Here is a 24,735-nt window from a genome sequence, read left to right as displayed (position 1 = left end):
TAAAAGCTCACGTCAGAATTCAGAGGGAGGGCAAAGTGTCAATATCCCCCCTACCCACAAAGCCTTGAAGCCGTTGAGCCTTTTGTCTGCGCAGGGTGGAAAAAAAGAGAAGCAGGTAAAAGGGGACCGGTTTCTGTGGGTTTCTCCTGTGGTTTCAGGTTAGCAGATACACCAGCAATCCTCCACTCTCTCTCTCTGTGCAGGTGTGAGCTGGTGAAAGAAAGCTGGCCTACAGAACAATGACCACAAAGCTGACAGTGATGAGCCTTCCTTTTATATGGGACCTGTGTACTTGCACAACCATTGAGAAAGTGGTTTATTTCTAACCACTAACAATATATGCAGTACCTATGTATATACATGTATGTACATACACATATACAGTGGGAATATTTAGTCATATTCACAATTATTATTGATAATGTTCAACACATAATGTTTCATGAGTTGTTTACACTAGGTTTAAACATTACTAATCTATCTCAATGTCTGCCATTAAGACAGTACAACATTCCTCAGCCCAGCAATTTATGCTGGCAAGACTGAAGACCACTAAACCACAAGAAATATTTCAAGCATTTAAGTAATTCATTATGTAAGGGAGAAACGTATTAGCTTATGAGTACAAAACAGGCATGATCCTGAATCACCATTTGTCAAAAGATTAATGTAGATGGAGTAGTCAATTCTATTATCTTGACAGCAGAAAATCTAAATACCTTTGCCCTTGAACCAGTTCATTTTCCAGATTGCAAATGCATTTAAGTATTTCTTCTTGGCCAAGTGATCAGGCACTATGATACAGACACTTTGACACAGGTCCCTCTGTCAAAATAATGTTAAACTGAAGGAACAGTGGAATTTAAATTCACAATTTAAAAGGCAATCAATTTAGTTTTATAGTGTACATGAAAAAGGGGTAATCTAAGCTGCAGAAACATTTTATAAAGTAATGCCAGACTTGAAAATGTTATAATTTTGGTATGATTTATAAGTTCTTAATAGTCATTTGGAATATTCAAAATAATGCTAGCATGAGTGAAGCCAGAGATTCTGTCTTACTTTCCTTAATGTTGGTTTAATTTTCCAGGCATTCAATCAAGACCACTACTGCACTGCTGCACTCGGCCGAAGAGGCAGGCATTGGAAAAAAGAAAAAAAAATCAGAGTGGTGTTAACCTTTCACAAGGTACAGAGAGGGAACCTCAATTAACAAAGGTAAATAATCCCTGTAATTACCTCTATCCTCCTTTTGTCTGGCATGAAACCTGATTTAATGGACCTTCTCGTCGTAAAATGGCTTCTAATTGAAAAACTTTGGGAGAGCACTCTGGCCCGTTTCAAACACCCAAACCTCCCACCTAAGTCTGACTGAGCTGTATATAATCCGTTCATATTCCCTCCCCTCCCTGGCCGCTGAGGTGATCCTTCCTCACTGCGCCATTGGCCCGGCTTGTCTTATTTCATTTCACTGTCCTACCCTTTCATTTTCACCCCAAAACGTCCCATACGATTTGTTTAAATCCTTTCCTATAAATACACACAATCCCCTATCATGCGTGTTTTAATACCGCTTCAGTCGTGTGACGTGGAGACGTACGGAGCGGTGTGTTTCGCGCTGTGTCGACGCCCGACTGATATGCCCTCTTGTCATCGCGCTCTGTGCCACATCTTGACAGAATCTGCTGTCACGGCAACGCAAAGTCCACCCACATATCACTTTCAGCTGCTCCGCACAATGGCTGTTTCTTCTGAAAGCCCCAGCACAAATTTGTAAAATGACACTGCTTGAAAGGAGCGGTGCGAAACGACGACACGGGAGAGGAAAGTCAGAAACCACGGGAGGAAGGACAGAGAGGGGGAACACAACAAAAGTACTGTTTGTATCTCTCTTACACACTGTCACCGCACAAGCAATTTACTTGTAGAGGTGTGGATCACGTGACCAGCCTCTGGTTTCTAACTGGTTAATTGCTTACTAGAAGAACCTCACAGAACTTGGCAATTCCTTCATGTCCCCGAGCCGGATCATATTCACTGGCATTGCTATAAACATAATGAATAGCACATTACTGACTAAGATTCAACAAGTAACATCGTATGTGAAGAATGAATCCTGTAATTTGGGGAATGAGAGCATTTGGCATTTTCTGATGAGTCATAAAAAAAGAAAATAAAAAGTTTGCTTGAAGCAACTGTTCGAGGCCGCAGTGGTATTTAGTGTTCAGCATTCAGAGAGACACTTCAGCAAAATAAAGGGCTTTCATCTGCCATCGTACAGGGATAGGGGAACTTACAGAGGCATGTCTTCTCATCATAAAATATATACTTTTTTTTTCTCTTTTGGTCTGCAGAAGTGCTGCATTGTCCCTGCAGAGTTAACCTTGTTTTCTCAGAGTGTGACCTAAATAAAACAAACAGTGATCCACCTGAACGGTTTGTGGTATTCCAACGCTGCCAAAGCAGTCTGTGGGTTCTCCTTATGTAAATATCGCCCTGTAAAACAATGTCCCCTTGTCAGTCACTACCAATTTACCAGAGGCTGCTTTATAAATCTGTCCATAGGCCAACATGGCACTTAACTCAACACACCCCTAATGGAATTAGGAATGCAAGTTTATTACACGCACCTTAAGTTTTTTTTCTTTTTTTGAGATACTAATATTTTTGCTTGTGGCAACCGCAGCTAATCTGGATCGGTATTTTCATTATAATACAGCCCCCAGCAATCCTCAACCATGTCTTTGGGTTGGAAATGAAGCAATAAATTTAGAAAACATCTGACATGCCATTCTGTGTTGCATCAGAATACTAACCAGGCAACTACGCAACTCCAGAAACTTTCAGAATTCACTTGGCTCCTTAATGAAAGAGCATAATATATTGTCTAGCGGAGTGGGGCATGTCGTTTGGTAAAACACGAACCATACGACCATTTTCTGTAACACTTTTTAAGTATATTTTCCCCTTCTTGTGGCATAATGAATGGAGCCATTTAAGTCAGATTTACAGCTACTTTAAAACCTGAAGAGCAGATTTGTAGAATTATTCATAAGCAAACCTGCCATTTGTCATGCACCAAGGGCTGTTTTGGTGTAAATAAACGGTTTCCTCGCAGTTTATCAAACACTAATTCCTTTTTTATCATCCAATAAAATATGTGACCTTTCCAAGTAAGTATCGGTTTAGAGATTTTAATTAAGGGGAATGGGGATCTTACAGCAGAAACACCTATGTTTTCATTACAATGGATGCTAATATTACAGAGCAGCAACCATAGTGCAGGAGAGCAAACAATTTATACACAGTGTACACAATTACACTCAGCAGCAACAACAAACAATATTTCACTTTAAATATGCCAGCTCATGTACTGTATCTCAAATAAGACAGGCGAAGATCATAAATTAAGTCTCAGTCTGTTACTTATTGCTTTACTTTCCCTGATCTTGAATGCCTGTGCTGGTTTCCAATTTCGTTTGGAATTTTGAAATTAATTTCTGAGCACGGGGGGGGGGGGGGGGGGGGGGAGACATAAATCACTTACAATATTATTATTATTATCATCATAATGTAATATTTCATTGTCGTCATAAAAAACTTTTCAATTTTTATGATCAATACCATTTTATGTATCATCATAATTAGCTGCCATATGCTAGCATTGCCTAATTATGAAAATTTTTATTTCGTTACCATTATGGCTTTGAAATCTATTTGAATAAGTCTGGTTTTATACAGGGTCATGTTAACCAAACAACATCAATCCAACTGAGAGGCCGCTAGTGTCTTGTTCGCACGTGTTACTTTAAATTAAAAGATTTGAGTGACCTCTTATAGGATGTACGATAAGTGTACGATGGGAAAATCTAGCGATCCAGGAAACACAGAATCAGCTTAATTCCAGGCCTATTCCACTCATCCTGAAGATCCCTTACACATGTCATCTGTCTCGTATTGGAGTGGCCATAATTCAATTTGCCAACACGAGCCAGGCATTTCACATAGGCCATACACTATACATGTTAGTGTGACTGTACCCCTTATACACACACACGTATGCTCACTCAACATCACACACAGGGAACAACGCACATGTCCAAACCTGCCAGAGCCAAGAGGTCAGACAGCTGCCCAAAACATGTCTGCTGTTTGAAGACATGCAAGAACCAGAGCTCTGATCAGAAACGTTCACACATCTGAACCATGACACGTTAATACTAACATTTGTCAGTCAGGTAAGGGCAAACTGCTTTGTAGTTAGGCTGTATTAGGCCTATAATTATATTTTTTTTTCTATAAACTAACATCAAGCAAATCTTGCTGTATGTTGGCTTGATTTCTTCCTGTGTAGTTTTAGTTTTTGTCATTGGCCTCAAATACAATTAAAATACATTTACATTTACATGTATTAATTGTAAGAATGTTTTGGGTTAAAACCATTTTAATCTCTAATTTTCACAACATGTAAATGGGGTGGCAAGTTCCGGTTCTCGGTGAAGTGACTTCACACGAACTGACACGCGTTCCAGTGAAACAAAGCGTTGCCGTTTGTCTTCTAGTAATTCCAACTATTATTCCAAATTATTCCAGCACTGGAAGCTTGGCTGTTGGATTATGCTGCAGGACGTCCATAATTCCATGATTGAATTCATTTATTTCTTTTCCTCTGTAGCTCTGAGAGTCGAGCCACTAATGCATTGTTTTTTCTCCGTTCTCCATATTATACCTTTAAACGTGGTTAAGATAGGATTATCTGTAAAAAAACAAATCTCTGTGATTGCTTCTCTGCCACTGACGTTAAATGAATAACATTTTTATGCTGGGCGCTGGCTTCCTGGCATTCCAAAAGTAGTTCCAGATAATCGATATGTGCTCCCTGGGAGTTCGCTGGGTTTGACAAGGCACGCATGGTGAAGTGATTCCTAACCCCCATCCCGATGGATCACTGTGGATGGTGGGTCTAGTTCCAGCCGGGCTCAGTTCATCAGGACTGATTGAACTGCTTCACAGGTGATTTAGATGTGACAGTGTTTGACAGTTATCTGTTTGTAGTTGGAGGTATGCTTATGCTATTAATAGATAAAAATAAGGTGTCTCAACTCATTTTTGTTCGTTGTGCCTCTTAGATTAACAGTACTGATTACATTCTTAGGTAGTGCTTGGCTGTTCAATTGATTTACTAGGTTTCAAACTATTAATCAGCTAGTTAATAAACTTAATAAACCGAGACCACTGCGGTGAATTTGTCAGGGGCAGCAGATGTTAAAAAATAGCAGATTAACTGAGAACATTAGCTGAATAAAAAGGACCTTATCGATTGAGGCCAGATGGAACCAAAACTAACAGACACAATGGTTCACTAGGACCACTACTATGGCATATTATGAATTTTTGCTGTTTGCGGTGAAGAAAAGCTTTAGATTTTTGGCCCTGCTGTGCTCCCTGGTACCGCCTTCACCCAGGTGTGAGCCGTGCACTGTGAAGGAGAGGTGAAGGTGACAGCATGGAGCCGAACTGCACAACCAGAGGGAGTGGCAAGGCTTTGAACCAATTTAAAATTCCAGCCACAGTTGTGTCATCAAGTGGCCTCAGCGTGGAGCACATGTAAATGAGGAAAGGGGGTGGCTCTCAAATATCCAGAATGCAATTAAAAAGTTGGGAGCTTCAGCGCTGGCCATTGCTGAGTTTTCGCTTGGGGTCCCCAAGGTCACACCAGTGTGGCAATCAATCGCGGCCGCTATTAATTCTCCATCGGTTTCAATCCGAATGCCTCACAGCCAATTAAAAAGCGGTTGATTGAATCAGCCTCGGGACCTTAGCAGGCAGGAAGTCCACAAATGAATTCGGCCTGGGGGGGAAGCATTAGGGTTAAATAAAAGGAGTGAAATTACCAGAGCTCAATTCTGCGCTGAGAATAATGGCCGAAGACTCGCTCTGCTATTGATGTAATTTAAATCTCCTACCTGACCTTATCCGGCTGGGCCAGCTACCCCGTTCAGTTGTTATGCCTTTGGTGACCTTGTGGCTTCTGAGCCAAAACAACTCTGCCATGCCAACCGGACACAGCAGAACTGGAGTCTTCCTCAGCATGTCAGCTTCTGTGTATGTGACCAACATAATGCAAGACCTACGCTGTTCCTTCCTCCAGCTCTAACTGCCATTTTACAAGGTCCACTGTGTAATCTCTGCAATGTCTACCTCAACAGCAACCTAGCACCAATGATGTCTTCCTCAAAGGACTTATCAAGACAGTTTCCTTTGCACCGGCTTTATCAAGAACTTTAGCTGTGAATAACTACTATCAATATTTAAATGACCCATTATATTGTCCTGTAATCACAGCATCCAGTGCTCCAAGGCTGAATCATAATGTGATTAATTATATGGCTGAACTGCTACTAGCATTAATTCATTTTCCGATGACCTAACTTGGTAACATATATAGTATTATACATAATATAGTTCTGCTTCTCATACCCAGTGAAATAAACGTAAAACTTAAAATGGGTTAAGAAAAACCTCAATTTGACACTTATCAGAGAAATTAATCAAACAAAATCTATGTCATCACAGACTACTTTGCAAAGCACAACATAGAGAAGCTATTGAAAAGAAATTATAGTATAATTGACTATTACTGACTATTACAGCTACACATCACCAAAGATGAAAACAATTGACAGAATGCTGTTAGAATCATAAAACATTGACAGATTAATATAGTTCTCCAGAAGCAGATAAAATAGCAGCATTCAAAAGGAAAAAAAAAACATTGTCTAGGTTTTAGTTTTGGTCAGCATTGTTGAGTATACAGTATGTAAACTAGGGCACGAGCGAAGCATTTCAACTGCACTTTGGAAAATCATTTGTCTTTTACCCTGTGGGATTTATAGGTTTTAGTATCCTTATTACAAACAACACCCAGACAATTCAGTTTGCCGCAAACAGCGGCTGATGCATGAAAGAGCTCTTCCCTAATAAATAACATGTGTCACGTCCCGTCATCTCTGGGAAAAAATGGTTTGTTTTGCCTTCCGCGGTACATCCTATTTACAAAATGGCAGCGGGCTGGAATTGGGTTTTACGGCACACAGTCAAGTGATGAGATGTTACTTCTAAAAGGGATGCTAGAGCAGAGCTATTCAGTTCATTTCCCACACTTTTTTAAGGTTAAGTGTCTGAGGAAATGCCAGGTCCACTTAGCTTTTACTCCCGTGACAAAAAAAAGCTCTCAGTGCATTTTGTTTCTGAAGTCGCCTAAAAAACCCGCCGCAGTAACGTTCCGCTAAGTGATGTAAACAAGGCGGATGACGCTAATGCTTCCGAGCTGGAGACGGGCATCTCTTGCTATTTGTCAAACACTAACGGCTTTTCAGATTCCCACAGAAAGAGGGGAGTAGAATTGCAGGTGTATTTAGGCCAGGACACTCAACAAAAAGGACTCAATTATATCTTTGACACCGCTTTTCATTTACCCTGCAAAATGCCTCTTAAAAGCCTGTTACCACAAAACCGACGTCCAGCTCTCAGGCTCTCTGCACTGTGCACCTATTCTATTAAAATCGAATAACATACATGAATCACGATACTAAAATAAATGTTGTTGGATACATTGGAAATATGCAACTTCAATTATGCCATCAAATTATGTGGTTTCAAAGGAAACAAAATCTAGAAATAAATTTCTATTACCGCTCTGGTAACCAAAGCAAAGCTCAGTGAGAGGAATATGACTGCACACATTCAAGGTCATTTGTTTATGCGAGATGATAGCATCGGTGGCTGTTGTATGACTCAAAGCTAAAGCATGAGCTTCCCATACATGATCCATATGTACCACCCCATTATTGGTTATTGCAACCAAACAACCATCACATGAACAACTGCCCCCCAGCTCCCCTATTAAGGCTTCCTCTGACGAGGGCCACATCTTCCTGATGGTGCTGCATGCACACAAACAGCTTTGTAACAGACAGGCCCAGACAGGCCGAGCGTCTGTAGGTAGACTGTCTGCCCTGTTAGAGGAAGGCCCAGACCCTGACAAGGCCCTGCGCTCTCTGCTAATCACCAGGTGTTGGGGAAAAGGTCACACCCCTCCCCTCGGACAGGACATGGCTAATCAGGGCCGGAGAGTGTCTCTCAAGCTCCCACTGGACTCCAGGATCAATACAGAAACCAGCCATTAAGCCCGTTCTGGCCCTCTTCAGTAATTACACACTCCTGGCTAACATAAGCAGCAGTTAGCCCACTGCCGTTTTCAGTAATTAGCATGGAATGTGAACTGTCAACATGCAAAATCATGTGTCCCGCCTTTATACACACACACACACATATACACACATGCATATACACACACACGCACACGCACACACACACACACACACTCAGAGGAAACACTCACACACACGTGCATACACACATACACACACACACACACATGCTCACACCTTGCCTTCCATGCAGACAGGAATCATCTTTTCTCCTTTCTTACTGGCTATTCCCATGTCAAATTGAGGTCTCTTGCAACAAAATCTTAATAATTAACTGGCAAATTTTAACGTGATCGCTTGTGACACACCTACTCTGGTAATTATTGCTTTGAGGCCATTTGCTAATGAAATTAATGCATTCAGTGCCCCAACAAATTAGCATAACTCATACATAATGGCCCACATTTGAGACCTAATTGCAAAAGCTGCATCAACAAATATCAAAAAATTAAATGGCAAAGGCACTGAATGGGAAGCCGCATTAAATGAAGTGCTCTGAGTTGTCAGGCCGTAATGGTTAAAGGCTCTTTATTTTAACCACCGGTGAACACAGCAATGCATTCCTCTGTGGCATAGAAGCATCCGTGAGCTGCCGATTGCAATCATGATTATTACTGTCATCGTTTATCTGGATGCACGTCTTCCTAAAGCGTTTTAACTGTCCGCGCAATAATCATAGGAATGTTATTATATTGATGCATTACCCATTAGATTAATCCATACACAGGCTGCGTGGGAACGCTGTGAACGTATATGATCCTGACCCCCAAACCAAAAAAAAAAAAAAAAACGTCAGCAGGTAGCCTATCTGTTAGCAGGCTGCTCGGACTTTCTGGGATGCCATTCGAATAGAACGCTCCACATTAATATTTTACTGGGACCATGCTGGGGAGAGGAATTTTTGAATTTCAACAGCCGTGACAGCGACGGCAGAGCCCCGGTCCGAGGCGAGCTCGGCTAGCACGCGGAGCCGAGAAGCGGCGAAGCGCGAGAAATTGTTTTCTCAGCACGTCGGCCCTCCCGCCTCTCCCCCCAGGCTGCCGCGGTAACAATAGCTGCAAATGACTCACATTTACAGGGCACTGGCTCACATTACCGTGGTCAGGTGGAGGGATCTGGAAGCCATTACCGGGTCTGAGGGCCGTGTGGTTTTCGTGAGGCAGCAAAAGCAACACAGTGTGGGTCGCATTGACAGGCCGCACGGGTCCAGGCAAAACGGGTTCACACCAACTGACCCTCAGGACTGAGCGCAGTTTGAACCACGGCAAATTTAAAACAAGCACAGGGTCCTGCTGAGCTCTTTGCCAGACTCAAATCAAATGCAGACCAATCAAACGAGGCCTCTGTCATGACCCCTGACCTGGGAAGGGGGTGATGTCACATTTAACAGGGTTACTGTATTCTACCCAGAATTCCGGAATCTTGCCTTATGATTTAAAGCCTTTAACAGAATTAATGGCCTGAACATATGTGTTGGTGCGCTGTTCAGTCACGTTAAGCAGTGTGAGTTTCATCCCAGTATCAGTCTAAGTTTGGCCGGGTAAAGGCATCTTTTCACACCAATATGCCAGCAGTGATCAAGTATTTTTAAGTCAATTTTTCAGCGTACACTGTGCTGTGCATTCATGGTGGTGATTACATTGGACAGCAAGACAGAGATTCTCCCTGGTTCTGTAATTCCTTAAACTGTGACACAGCATTAGAAGGAAGAGGTGAATCACACACATATAAAAATATGCATCATGCCAGTACTGCCTCCCAGCCTAAAGAACAGAAGGCCTCAGAGCTAAAGTTAAGATGTCATTCCAAAGCAGGTCCATGTTACGCTCGAGTCCAGCCTTGTAAAATGATGTCATCCCACGGCAGCGCTAGTTAATGACCGAGCTGTCGTGTCTTGCCACATCTCTAACAAGGCCCCGGGGTGGGGGCCGGATACAGGGGTGCAGGTGAAAGCCGTGTGATTGGTTTGGCCTCACCCAAGGCGGGACAGTGAGGCCCGCTGTCTGTCTGTAGCGCCGAGGCATCTCACACTGAGAGCTAACAGGGGAGGAGGGCAGATTCACTGACCTCATGTGCGCATAGAAACGGCAGTAAAAACAAACTTACAACATTCCAGTCAGCAAGCAATGGCAGACTCCTCGTATAAAGGTGGGGAACCTCTTTCCTTCCTGACCCGGGATCAGTGTTTACACCAGGTTGCTGTACAGCAGGGCAGGATCAAAAAGAGAAAACAGCACTTTTCTGTGGGACTGAGTCCGAACTGCAGCCCTTCCAACCAAAACCTCGGTAAACCAAGCATTGATTAACTCAGGCTGCTGTTGTTGACGACACTCAGTGGAACAACTTTGACAGCCCTCCAACAAAAAAGCAACTTACAATAGACTAACAATACCAAATCTTTCAGAGAACCAAATCCACTGCTGTTTAGAAATCGTGAAGTATCTTTGTCTTTAAACACATTTGAATTTTTTTTGCTAACAGCAAAGGCAATCAGAAAAGGCCACAAAGACAGACAAACACGGAGAAACCAGCCTGTACTATTAACACTATGAGCGGACATTTCTTTAATGTATACTGCGATGCACGCTGTCCGCACTGCATGTACAGAGTACATCAATATTTTCTATTTCACACAAATGAACTGGCACGCAGAACTAATAAGGCCTCAGTTGTGAATTTGCATTGAGAGTGTACCGCCTAAACGTGATAAATTCGGGGTCGTTGAAGGAATAATGATTTGGATGTTACGCAGGCAGACTCCGACGGCAAATATCTGGGTCTGTCAGTACTTTATGTCTCTATCTCGGAGGATGTTCTGACATATTATTAAGAAATAAAACCCACTTAACCTGCATTACTGACACAACCACTCGGAAAAGCAGCTAAATGAAAGAAAAACAAAGGACTGATTGCTCATTAGTGTTATAGATCTTCTGCAAATCCTTCTGCTCTATGAGCCCACATTAAGCATTAATGAGGTACATGGTGACTGTTATGGAAGCCACCTGCAACAGCTGCACAGCACTGAACAATCTCTTCCAAGGCTCTCTGATGATTTGAGATCGTATTTTCCAAGTTACATTATTATTCTAATATTGAGACACAGGAGATAACGCATTATGGTTTTTAAACTAAGGCATTAGCCAGTCCGCCTGTCCATCAGACAGATGTAGTGTAGAAGATATTTGGTAGTCAGTCTGGAGACAGTCTCCCTCTTTCAGGTTGGCCTACTACATCATAAATAAGGCATCCATGACTCAGCCTCTGGGCAATGTTTACCTATGACATGATACCCTGCCCTGAACCACAGTAAGCGCTTCAGAAACAAGTCTAAATTCCTAAAATGTAGACATCACGGATTAGAAATAACCATGCTTAACTAAAAAAGAAACATGTAAATGCATGTAAATAGTACTTACTTTACCATAATAAATTATGACGCTTGTACAATTATAATGAAGCTGGGAATTAGAGTTAGCTAATGTTTTCAAAACAGCTTCATTGCCTAGCAATGCTAATGACCCAGTCCCATGTGCCAGCGATGTCAGCTAACGACAACAGACATTAGCGATACAAGAAACACAGTCATCTCTAGGCGTTCGACCTGTCGAGTCTGGAGATGAGCAATTAACCATGTAGGAGCTGTACCCACTGTTGCCAATCAGCACCTGTACTTAGCACAGTCACAGTTTCCCCATTAGCAATGCAGTGGCTAAGTCCCTCTCCACATGAAGAGCTACAGAGATGGAAACACTTCTAACTGGCAGAATGAACTACAAGTGAAGCTGTTCTTCACTTTCTAAACGCGTTAATAGTAGCTCTATATAGTTATAAACACGGCATTTCGCCTTGATGTGCGTACATCTTTCTCATGGCACTCAAAGACATGGATCCTAACAGCAGACATGAGACATGACACTTGCCAAAGACAGAAAAAATTAGTACTAGCGCTAGAAAAAACTAGTACACTTGGATCAATTAAACACATATCAAAGCATCAATAAAAACGTAGGCTGAAGGCCACCATTGGTGAAGAAGTTTACATTTCATACGATTCAAAATTGAAGCCCACAGCTGGTGAGGGAGTACCATATCTAAGCTCCGCCCACCATTCCTTCTATGCACTGCGATTGGCTATGACCTGAGCGTGGAGGAGGATGACTCTGTAAAGCTGAGAGAGCACTCGATGACAGTGTGTCAGCAGGGAGAGGCCACCAGCACACACGTGCGTCCTAAGCACAGCAGGGGCTGCACCCTTTTGGTAAAAGGCTGGGAGTTCAGCTATACAGCCACCGCAACCCACAGGCAGCGCACACACACATATACACATGTATGTGCACACACACACGCATGTGCGTGCACACACACACACACACACACACAGATACATATACACACGTATGTGCACACACACACACGCATGTGCGCACACACACACACGCACACACACACGCACGCGCACACACACACACACACACACACACACAGATACATATACACACATATGTGCACACACACACGCATGTGCACACACACACACACACACACACACACACACACAAGCCCTTACCTCTGCATGGCACACAGTGCATCTTGGCCTGTCCTTAGCCCCAAGGCCCTGCAAAGAAACCCAGCAGAGAATCACACATTATTACCCAGAAATCCCTCCCTGGTGTCATTGCGCTGTTCGGTGTCTTCATAATGCAAACCCTATGCTGGAATATTCTAGAAGTATCGTTTACAGAGGCCCTCATATGAGCCCTGTGTGTTTTAAAATGGTGGGGACTGCTGAATAAAAAAAGAATGAAAACATTAATCAAATCTAAATCTGTAAATTCTTTAATGCCATATAATTACTGATATTAAACATGTATGTTGATAATTGACCTGTTAGCCCTAATGTGAATGATCCAGGTGTCGTATGTAATGTGATGTGTGTGTATAGGGATATGGCTATGCCACTGCCAGCAACATCACACATGAATAGCACCATGAATTTGAGTCTAATATGCTCAGACACAATGGGTGTGGGTGACTGAAGTCAAGAACAACATATATGTCTCTCTTCAGCTGAATAACTGGCACGGTGAATTGGCTTATGATTTAATACACACATGTCCCAAAGTACTCGGTGAACAAAAAAGGCTGGATATATTTGAATCATCACAAAGAAAAAAAAAAGATAATTTAGTTAGCATTATCATTTAAGGCTATTTTTTTGTCTGGCCAACTATAATTATAATATCTTTGTGGATTATTTCATATGGATTAAATTACATTTTTGTTTTTTTGGAAAGCATATTATTTTGCACATAAGACATGTTCCATGAACTGCACTAGACCACAACCATATGGAGGATTGTATTATAAAATGGAATACATATTTAGACCTTGGTGTATCGAGTGATTGATTTCCGCAGTTGGACATGGGCTTTTGAAAGCACGATAAATTGAATTACCCAGTTTCTGTGTTTTGTCAAGCTTTGCAATTTGGCAACAATTCAGGGGAGTAAAATGAACCAGGACATTAATGAAATTAGCTGTGTGTCCTGCGGTGTGTGTGTGTGTGTGTGTGTGTACGTGTGTGTGTGTGTGTATATGATTGCAGTTCCTTCAATGCCCTTGTGTACAGCTGGGAGCCTCACCCTTCCAGGAAGCCATGCTTATAATGAGGGTCAAAGGTCAAAGTCTCATTCTGCCTCCAGCACCTGGACCGCGTAGACACACCCACCAACTGACTGTGCCCCTATATTTAAATCACGCCTGGGGGACGCTTGTTTTTCAAAGGGCATTTCTTAACTAGTTCCTGATTACTAATTAGTTTTGGGCCATGTGCTTTATCTCTGCGAGTCAAAAGGACAATGGTACTGAAATATCCCTCTCATTTTTTTTAAGCATGACATATGGCTAGCGTAATCATATAGTCCTGTAAAACAAAAGCATTAAAAACATTCTTTAAGGAATAATAATGCTGATGTATGAAATGTTTAAAAACAGCAGTCAGACTCTGATCTGCTTTATACTGTGTTTCCGTGAGTTTATTCCCAGTGACATTGGGTAAGAAAATGGAATTTATGTCTTTTTTTTGTTTGAACTGCTTTTAGTAGTGGTGCAACACATGCCTTTGGTCCCTGGTGGCTATCAAGAAGCACTTACGAGTCAAATCGTTATCGGATTACATTTCTGGCTTCATAAAATGCGGTTAAGAAGCACTTTAGTTGTACACGCATGACCTGTTTCGGAGATGGCTATCAGACCCAAGCGATGGGTCACTCTCCGCCCGCCTGGCTGGGGGGTGAGGGCCGGGGGTGCAACAAGAAGGGCATGAAATCACCAGGAAAAAAAAAAAAACAGTTATGGAATGATCCAGCAGCAGCTCAACACAAGCATATCTCACAGATGCAGTCAGGAGGGAGGGAGAGATGGCGGGAGGGACGCAATACATTTTCCAGGGTATTGGTCACGTGACAGAGGGTTGTTGGTGAGTTATGTGCCATTCGAACACATAGTGAATTTATGTTTTTTTTTATTTTATTTTTAATATTCACCAAACAAATGAAAAAAAAAACTAAAATGATTTCAAATAATCTTTGAGGTTCTAATCATTCTATAATATGCTTAAAAAAAAAAGATTGGGTCCATTTTGTTTTTTTTTTTTTTTGTGGAGGCCCATGCTGTGAAAATGCCCTCTGGTTTTGAGTTCATCTCTGCAGCTAAATGGATCAGCCTGGGTTGCATGCTTGGGGCATTCTGGAACTTTCTGTTGTGGTGGAAAGTGGAAGTGCTGGAGTCTCCACCTTGCTGCTGGCCCCGCCCACAGTGACAACCGAGAAGCTGACTGCAATCAGACTACACTAATTGCCATCACCTGTGCGCCACCTTTTAAAAGGTGGTCGTCTGTAGAAAGGGCTTTAGCACTTGATGCTCTAGCAACTTCTCTCATGTCTTTTTGTGTTGCGTTTTTGTATTTTTTTTTATTTTTTTTTACCACACCTTACCAGCTTGTCATTTATGCGTGGTTATGTTTAGGGACGTTTTAGTCTCTTTTTATTTAGATGGGAGAGACCCCGGGTTTGACACTTTGTTGGCAGGTAGCTCAGGCATCTGTCATTACGACACTGATGCATAATTTTGTTTATTAAGCTTTATAGTAATGTGGGGGACTTTTGGGCTATGAGACCAAAGAAAAAATACAGTTTTGCGCTCTCAATTAGAGTACAAGCACATGCATACTGCACAAGAAACTGATCAGTTTTCAAACTATCTAAAGCAGCAATCAAAAATAGGAACTAGGAGAAAGGAAAGCCTTTGGGAGTGCTGCTGTCCTGTCCTGACGAGAGGAAATGAATGATGAAGTCACTGCCTAGTGACTCGATAACCTACATAGCTTTTGGTTCAATACATCCACTTCAGAAATTTGCCAAGTGCATCTGTGCAGGTTTTGAATGACATCACCCCTGACCTGTTCCTGGATGTAATATTTTCTCCCTGGGCAACTGCAGCCGTAACTGAGTACGAGGGAAGTTCAGTCGCAAGTTTGCCTCGTTGCAATGATTTTTCATTGACTCTCCCCTGCTCATACCCCCCCCCCCCCCATCCCCGTGGCTGTGGAACACTGACTTTAATTAACAAGAACAAACAACGGGAAGAATCGGATACCGTTAATCATTCCGGGAGACTATTGACGACAATGCGCTCTCTCTGCGTGCGCATACATAGATATATCACTGCGCAGGTTTGCGCAGGGCCCTGGCAAGTGGCCCTGCTGCCGGCGACCTGCCGCTGCGCAGTTGGACAGCCATTTACCTTCTTTATCCAGGTGAGCAGGCAGCTGTGGTGGGCCACCAGACTCTTGCAGTCGCAGAAGTGCCACAGGGCTTCGTGTCTCCGCAGCTCCCCATCCCTGCAGATGAAGCATTCGGACGATTCTGCAGTAGGAAGAGAAGCAAACGGTTTCGCCGTGATCTTTTTTCAGAGATTATATGCATCGCTTTTGTATCTGAAGGTTTACAGAGAGAATGCTAAGCTGTTGGCCTTCTCCATCTCAGTTGCTTTCAGTCACGTCCGATTCAGGGCCAGTTGGACAAGGTTATTTATTGAAGGCAACAGTGATAGCTTTCCCTGACTGTGTTCAACACTGCTAAATACAGTGAGACCACATCGGCATCTGATTTGCCATGAGAATGGGTAGACCAGGTTTTGGGGAACCCCTCCTGCTGAATGAGCGTGTGGGTGAAGAGTTGGGGTCGACCACCCCAAAGGTAAGCAAGTCCACTGCGTTTCCTTCATGATCTCCCAGCTCCAGGGCATCGACACAGCAGTGCACCGAAAATCCACGTGCAAGTGGCATCTTGCTGCTCCTCTTCCACCATTAAACAGATGAGAGGCAGACATGACACTCTGGCTGTTAGCGGCAACCCGCACTGATCCATTTACATTACATTATTGCCATTAAGCAGGCACTCTTATCCAGAGTGACTTACATAGGTTACAGTTTTATTCATTTATATATCTAGATATTTACTGAGGCAATTGTGGGTTAAGTACCTGGCCCAAGAGTACAGCAGCAGTACCCCAGCGGGGAATCGGACCAGCAACCTTTCAGTTACGAGCCCTGCTCCTTACCACTATGCCCCTCAGCTCTCAGCCCAGGAACATAAAGCTTGCAGCTTGTTCGGCTGTGCGTTCTGTGTAGTGAGTTTAAGTGGCACAGCACTGAGAGCAACAGCAAAAGTTTCACCAGGGCCCTCATTGGCCTCACCCTCAAGCCTTTTGAGAGAAATAACATGGACAGCCACACCATGAATGTTATTACCAATTTGGATTCCCTTTGCCATGAAATAGACAGCACACAGCTGATACTTCTTACAATTTAATGATGTTATAGTACAGCCAGGAACCTGTGGGAACTAAACCCAGCACTGTAAGAAAACTTATGATAGCCAGGAGTACTTTTTGTTTTATTTGTTTGTGACTTAACATGACCTGATTAATGACAATTTACAGATGAGCGGAGTAATTTATACCAATTCTCAAATGAATGCAAATAATGCAAATAAATGCAATCACCTGATTAAACATGGTTTTTGACTTGTTTATTTGGATCAGTTTTGGTTCATTTGGTTTGTGACTTAACATGACCAGATTAATGACAATTTACAGAAGAGTAGAATAATTTATACCGATTCTCAAAGGAATAAACACAATCACCTGATTAAATATGGTTACCTGCTCACAATGAAATGAGTCTGTTATTTAGTCTTTTCACGCTGTGGAATATGTTTTCCTTTTGACTGCATTTTCAATCAACATGCATTTTAATCCCTAAATGACCATTTCTCTGCATAACCTTGTACAACCTTTTCTGCTTTGTCTTTTCAGAGGTGCGCATAAAAGCAACATGAAAAAGAAAACAAAACAAAAGAAAATGTAGGAGTAACCAAGGTCATCGCCAGCTCTTCTCCTGATTTCATTACTGTGCCCATAATTACGTCCATCAGCTTGTGCAATATACTGTTGAAAAACAAACTATGTTTTCTAACTCTTTATCAGCAGTTTGGAGCGTGATTTGCATTTTCAACCGATACTATTCTGCGATCAAAGTTCTGATTTATACTCCTGTTTGGTCTCAAATGCGATCCAAAGACTGCAGCAGCACCCCGAGACATGGCTGAACACCATCTCTCAGATCTTTCCTTTTTATTCCAGCATCTTGGCAGGTGAGAGTCAGTTACTGGTCATTAAACCTGGAAGTCAATTAAAAAAACTAAACAGTCAGCACATTTAGCTAGATCAGGTGGAGATCTGAGGCTTTTGAAGCAGCTTGTACCTCAATATCCCACCTAGAGGATTGGCAAGAAAGAAAAAAAAAAACATACGAGTGATGACAGCAATCAGCTTACACACCTTCGTTTAAAGTGATCATGAAATGATTTCTAACCTTGTGGAGAAATATCTGGGCCTCCAAAACATCTATCGGATGTTAGAAATGAACAGTTCAGTGTGTTGGTTGTCAAACACCAGGTGCTGGCCTCTGGCTAGTGTGAAACTGTGGGGTTTTTCTGCGTGTTTTTTTTTTTTTTCTGCAGCCTCCAACTTTGAATCAATTGCAGTCATTACAGCCTGTCCCTCATTTATAAATCACTGAGCATGATACTTTGAACCAAAGTATTTGACAGTAGCTTGCAGCTCTTCCTCTACTCATTATAAAGAAAATTACTGGAAAATAGCAGCAGGGTAACCTGTCATAAGCTCAAACGAAATAATGAAAACTGCTGTTTCAGATATTCTTGTCTCTTTGTGATGCTGGAGAATGAGTTGAATTGCTTTAGGTGGATCCTCCAGAAAAGGTTTTTTTAACTCAAGGGGAAGGGCTTATGTATTACTGTAAGTCTTCAGTGCAGTTGCAAGGGCTTATTGTAACTGAATGGACGGATTCTGCTGTCCTTTGTGACTCATTCTGCCCTTCCTCTCTATGCTGCCTGGCCAGCCGGACACCAGGCATCTAATGGCAGTTTGTCAGGGCCGTTTTGCTCACTTCTCCACACCCACTCAGTTCTCTGCACACTGTCTCAACGCGCCCAGTTAGAGATGAACGGGTCAGTATATTGGTTGTCAAACTCCAGGTGCTGGCCTCTGGCCAGAGATTTACTCAGATCATAGTTCCACTTGGAGTGAAGTGAAATCAGCAACTTTTCACCTTCAATCCCGTGTACTACTCAGTGGAGGCAAGTTGGGTCAGAAATTGGACAAAGCTTTAAAAAAAGCCATAAGGAAGCCAGCAACATAATTATTAATGTGCCAAAACTGTATTAGCTGTATTCCTTAGCAACAAGCTTATATTTATACCCATGCTATAGCTGTAACATCCAATAATTCCTAATTCCATCAATCAAATGAGGGGTTTATCAATTGGAAATCTAGATACTGATAGGACTACATCACCATAGCTCCTCCCCCTATTCACCACCGGTCACCACTGATAATTTCAGTTGAGTAACTGAATATGATTGTGAAGGGCTGGATACTATATTTATTACATGTAGGAGGTAGCAGGGGTATGCACAGAAATGTCAACTTCCAGTGCTGTATTTCCCTCAGGAAACAAATAGGACATCTTAACTCCTGTGTGGTCAGAAGTAATTGAAATGGTTGATGGGAAATATGCAAATGACATGACATGTCACCATGTGTTGGGGGCAAACCACACTGTATGTTCCAAACCTCCTAATGAACAGCCTTGACACTTGACACACCTAGTGAAAAAGTGTGTCCGTATTTACAGCTTAAAACAACCATACTGCTGAACAAATCGCTAAGTATCCCGGTTGCAAAAAGATTCTGTTGCGTGAACTGTTCAGTGGAGAGGCAGATTTGGTTCTGGGGAGTGATACATTTATATGTGGATGCCTATAACAGCTACTGCCATCTCCCTGGGACAGCATGTAGCCAGCTAACAGTAAGTGAAGGGTAAAGAATATGATCCTTTTTATATTACGGTAGATAAAACAAAAGGAGGAGCACACTTCAGTGCTATATCAAATCGATTACTTGAGAGAAAGATAATCATTAATTTGAGTCCCTCTGGGTTGTATCGACAGAAATTTTGCAATAGACTAGCTAACTAGTGCTGCATATTCATTATTAAAATTAAATATATTCATCATGATAAAGAAATACACTTAATAGCTCCCAAGTCGTAACTTGGCTACCATGCTGCAGTAAGTATGGCTGTTAATACAATATTGCATGTGATATGTAATCACCTCTTAAATAAAAACATCAACATGCTAAAACATGTGATTTTGTCATTAATTTCTGTCCATATTTTCCTCCAGATATGCCTGTAGCTTCCTACAGCAACATCAGAACATCAGAGACATCAGATGATAGTCATCAGTTTTTTTTTTCTCCTGCATGTACAAAAATGCAGACTCCTCTAACACTGGTGCTTCAGGAACGCTCCAATCTGCTGCCACTCATTTCTTTGCATGAACTTATTCGGACCTTGATTTTTTTTTTTTTTTACCCCCATGGATGCAGAATGTGTTCCTTCCCATCATTAAAACTGGCCCTAGGCAACACTTGCCCCATATAAGATGTATGCTTTGCAAGAGCCAGGAAATTGCTTAACCACAATGTAATGATTCAAAAATAAACATTGCAGCCCACTACAGCAACACATTTTAAAATCAATGTGTGAGGAGAAGTATGGCTGTGATAATTAGCTACCAGCACTGTCCGTGTGTGCCAACCCGCCCACGCAAAGCTGGCGCTCATCTGGACGGCCATCGGAAACCACTGGCCTGCTGGCAGTGCCAGTCTTTCACCAAGAGTGCCACGCACATCTGTTTACATAAGAATTCATCAAAAAAAAAAAGATGTCAGTACCTTACACTGCGTATACAAGACAAAGCTCTCAGCTAAAATCATTGAAACTATGACAACATCACTTTCATGTCAATAGAACAGTACCGGACATTAAAATAGTGTGGCCTCATACTTGTTTAGCGAATGATATAGAAGATCATTTTTAATAATAATAGTAATAGTTATAATGATAGTAGTAGTAGTAGCAGCATTAGTATTGTGTAGTATTAGTAGCATTATGTTGTTGTTGTCACTGTGCATTTCTAAAAAACAGAGTAATTTTCTAAACAACATGCCATAAGAAAGTATTAGTTGTCTGCACGGTAGTCACACCACCCATCAAAGTGATATATATGATGTTGGCTGTTATTAAACATGCTATTTTTAATGCATACGATGCCTTTCATGCGCACGCGGTGCATGAACAGTGTTCTTTTAATTACGAGTGTGTGGAAATATTAACGAAGACGCGGGCGTATAAGCGCAGCGCTCTTAGAACCCAGCATGGCTCTGTTTGTGCATGTGGCATTTCAATTAAGGTCTCTAACGAAACGAGGCTAATCTACATTACAAGCAGGACGCTAAATAATAACGGTAATAATAATAACGCATGACGTTTCAGAAACAGCATGTGGCACATTGCTGGGCCTTTCTCTCTGGCATTTGTACACTAACACAGTCCCTCGCATGGCATGAGTCTGTCTGGAACGCTTAGACCCTCCTGACTCATCATCTGAGCTGAAGTAATGGACAATCAGCACTAATTTTTTGCAGGTTTAATTGTTATGCATGTTTTTTTTTTTTGAGCCGTTCTCCATAACTGTCACATCATCTCATAAGCTCCTGTTTTAACATTCTGCCATGCGCTCTCATTTATACGTAACAAAATGCTTCTGGCTCCGCACGTATACCACCTCTGCATCATTTCACACTTTTTGTTTTGATATCTCACATGATACGGGTTACAGTGTACAGCACATTTTTGTGGTGGATGCTAAGGACCCTAGTCTCTTCCCGTGGTATGAGCTGAGGGTCAAAGGTCAGGTTATCTTTATTTTAATGCTTAATCAGGGACCAGCCCAGGGCTGGAGGGGAGGGCCTGTAGCTATTACCTGTAGCCATGAAGAAGAGGGATTTGTGAACCGGACAGTCCATGACTGTTAGCCGATTTCTTCATGGCTGTGTTCAACTAGTAACTCAATTTAGGTGTTGTAATCTTGATTACTAGGGATGTTGTTAATGGGTAATTAATGCAATTATAATGGGAAATTTGGTGGCCTGACCGAATGGTTACTCGTGTGTCAGCCATCTTGCCTTATCAGCAATAACAGGATGGGCAAGGAACAGCTCTGGCTGCGATATTCCGTGGGACTCGTGTTTTGGCAACACAGACTAGCACATTGTCCCGCTGATAGCCGATAATCGCCGTGCAATGTCTCCGGCCTCTGACAATCCCCATTCTGTTGCTCCTTTTTTTATATCCGCTACCTTCATGTTATGCATTGTCAAAACTGGCAGCAAGCAGAGAGACGCTGACAAAAACAGCCTGTTCGCACAATAGCAACAGTCTCCAGTGGTCGATCCATTAGCAGGCCTTAGCACCCTTTCAATTTGCAAGAGAGGCACCAGTTTATTGGCATCCCAACTTGGCAGACACTGAGGACCCTTTCTGTTATTGATCTTGTCAGTGCTTGAAAAGCAGTACCAGCTCCACAGCGCTGTATTACAGCCTAAACCACTTCAGTCCACTCCGAGAGAGGTTTACTCCAGAGACGGGACGGAGCGTTCACCTCACCAGCTTTTGTTCACGAGTCGACTTGAGTTTTTCTTTCTAAATATGAATAAGGAGCTTTTGTCATTCAGCCAGCCCTGCAGCTCTGACTAAATAGAGCTGGCAGAGACAGAGGAATGTGACTGTTAGTGTCAGCCACACTGGGAAAAGGCAGTCAGAACACACGGATGTGCTTTTTAAACTACTGAAGCTTACATTAGAGTTTATATTTCTGTAGAATCTTCAAAAGTTATAGTTATGTCAGCTGTTTTTCATACCCCTTGCTTGACTCAGCAAGCCAGTTTTCAATTCCTAACTGTGTCACTTCCTGTTTTGCTTTGGTGAGTCACAGCATTGGCTCTCTGTGGGCTGTGTCAGAGACCACCTCCGCCTGCACCCACTCTAGCAGAAGGATCTCCAGCAAACCCTGGCCCAGGTAGCTGCTGCCACATACCCCAGCTTGGACCTGTGTTTCTCCCACAGCATCCATTAGAGTGGGCTGCTGCTTGTGCCCTTGACACAGATATTAATCATGAGGACAAACAGATTTCGCAGCGGTCCCACCCCCCTGTCTCCGTTACAGCTGTGCTCCTCACACTGCAGCGTAGGGCACAGCTGGCTAAAAATAAAGGACAGCCCTCAGCATTGTAAAGGATGGGACTTACATGGGCGGACTGAGAGGGGTCACTCTAGGGTAAGCAAGAGGCCCGAGTTCTAAGTCTCCCCAAGTCCTTGTCACAGCCCACAGAACGGGCAGGACCTCTCACCCACCAATCAGCTGCAGCGGTCAAGTAACCCCCGAGAACAAGGAAGTGCAGGCGCCGGGGGTCCCCAGGGGTGTTGCCATTTAACACGTTCGTCTGATTGCCAAAAGTGTTGACAGTGATGCGTTTCCTCTTCCTGTAAAACTCACAGTGCGTGGGTCAGTTACAGACAGAGCAGGGAGCCGCCGAAGCCAACACATAGGAGAAAACAGGGCTTATGTTGTTATTGCTGAGATTTTTTAAATGGCACCAAAGAACAGATGTGCAAAAACTATAACTGCAAAAGACAGTGTAAGTTTTATATATGTACACTACATATTTAAATATGCTCTATACATAAATGTTGTTTTGTACTGTTTCAACAAGGGGATGTTCATTGCATTATATAATGTTTGATCTGCTTTTTTTTACTTTTACTTTTGGTTTTGAGTCAATTTGTACCATACAATGGAAAAAATATGCAATGTGTCTTTGTGAAATGGATTGGGTTTTCTACCAAACACACAGTGTTGAATCTCACAAATGATTGTAAATAAACAGGGAATCATCCTCTTCTGTTACTTCCCAGTCTTATTAGGAAGGATGCTGCAATCAGAGCATTGTCATTAAACTGACAGACCACCCATTCAGTAAACTCATCATACATACAACATAAAAAGCATATTACAGTTATGATTTTATCAGGCAGGAAAAAAAACAGGCCAATTTGAGTTTTGATCCACTCTTCTTTCATGGTTAAGGGACATTCCATCCATGCACATAGAGAAAACACTGAAGATAAAACCACCAGTGCTCCTCTAATTAAAAACATGACATTGGCCAGGGACCATACCAGAAACATTCCACCACACAGCCTGAAAAAAGAGAACTCACCCGTGACAAAAACCTTACAAGAATCCAGAGTGTTATGGTTGGTCAAAACTTCATAGCCTTTGTCCATTATTGAGCATTCTTACATCTACGCCCGTCTGAGTCTTGGTGTCTCACCGGTCTGTTCGAATGACTGCCTGTCACCCTTTTTCAAAAGAATTCCTTTGTCAGGTTCCATCTAGTTTGCAATTTTCTGTAATATCCGGACAGAAAGACCACAGGCCTGTAGCATCCCTCTGAGGAGGACTTCCCAACTGTTTTGCCACTGCACAGGGTGAGCCTGTCAGCTGAGCCCTTTTCTTTTTTGTTGATGAGGAAGTTGTGCAACAGTCAGCCAATCACGGCTCTTGTTTTGAGCCGAGCTTTGCCAAGGCAGGAAGACATTGTTCGGTTCTGCATTTTTAGGCGTCCGGCAGACTGCCTGAATGGAAAAAAAATGAAAGTGGAGATCAACAGTTACTGACATGGTAACCACACAGTAATGATGCATGACTGAACATGTCTCTCTTCTCTTTTCTGTAGAAATGCCAAATAGAATGTCTCTAAACAAGCTGCGCTGAGCAACAGCCATGGGCAGACATGCACTGGCTAAGGTTCATCTGTGCCAAATTCTTGTGAAATGCATGTCGGTTAATGTCCACAGCTTTTAGGAAAGGTGTTGCATGGTGTTTTATGCACTTTGTTTTTT

The 24,735-nt window shown here is 42.4% G+C and overlaps 1 protein-coding gene across 1 annotated transcript in view; it reads right to left on the bottom strand.

Annotated features, from left to right (window-relative positions):
• Positions 1–24,296, bottom strand: part of LOC118795967 — a 70,450-nt gene extending 46,154 nt beyond the window's left edge. Inside the window, exons 1-3 of the mRNA XM_036554791.1 lie at positions 24,051–24,296; positions 16,080–16,201; positions 12,844–12,891 (exon numbers count right to left, since the gene is read on the bottom strand). Of these exons, the coding sequence (XP_036410684.1) occupies positions 12,844–12,891; positions 16,080–16,201; positions 24,051–24,117 (237 nt within the window). The 5' untranslated portion in view covers positions 24,118–24,296. The remainder of the gene's footprint in view (positions 1–12,843; positions 12,892–16,079; positions 16,202–24,050) is intronic.
• Positions 24,297–24,735: the final 439 nt, after the last annotated feature.

The sequence above is a fragment of the Megalops cyprinoides genome, chromosome 20 (genome assembly GCF_013368585.1).
Source record: "Megalops cyprinoides isolate fMegCyp1 chromosome 20, fMegCyp1.pri, whole genome shotgun sequence".
In the NCBI taxonomy this organism is placed as follows: Eukaryota; Metazoa; Chordata; class Actinopteri; order Elopiformes; family Megalopidae; genus Megalops; species Megalops cyprinoides.
Note: the sequence above shows the minus strand (reverse complement) of the source record. Positions and strands in the feature narration are given on the sequence as shown.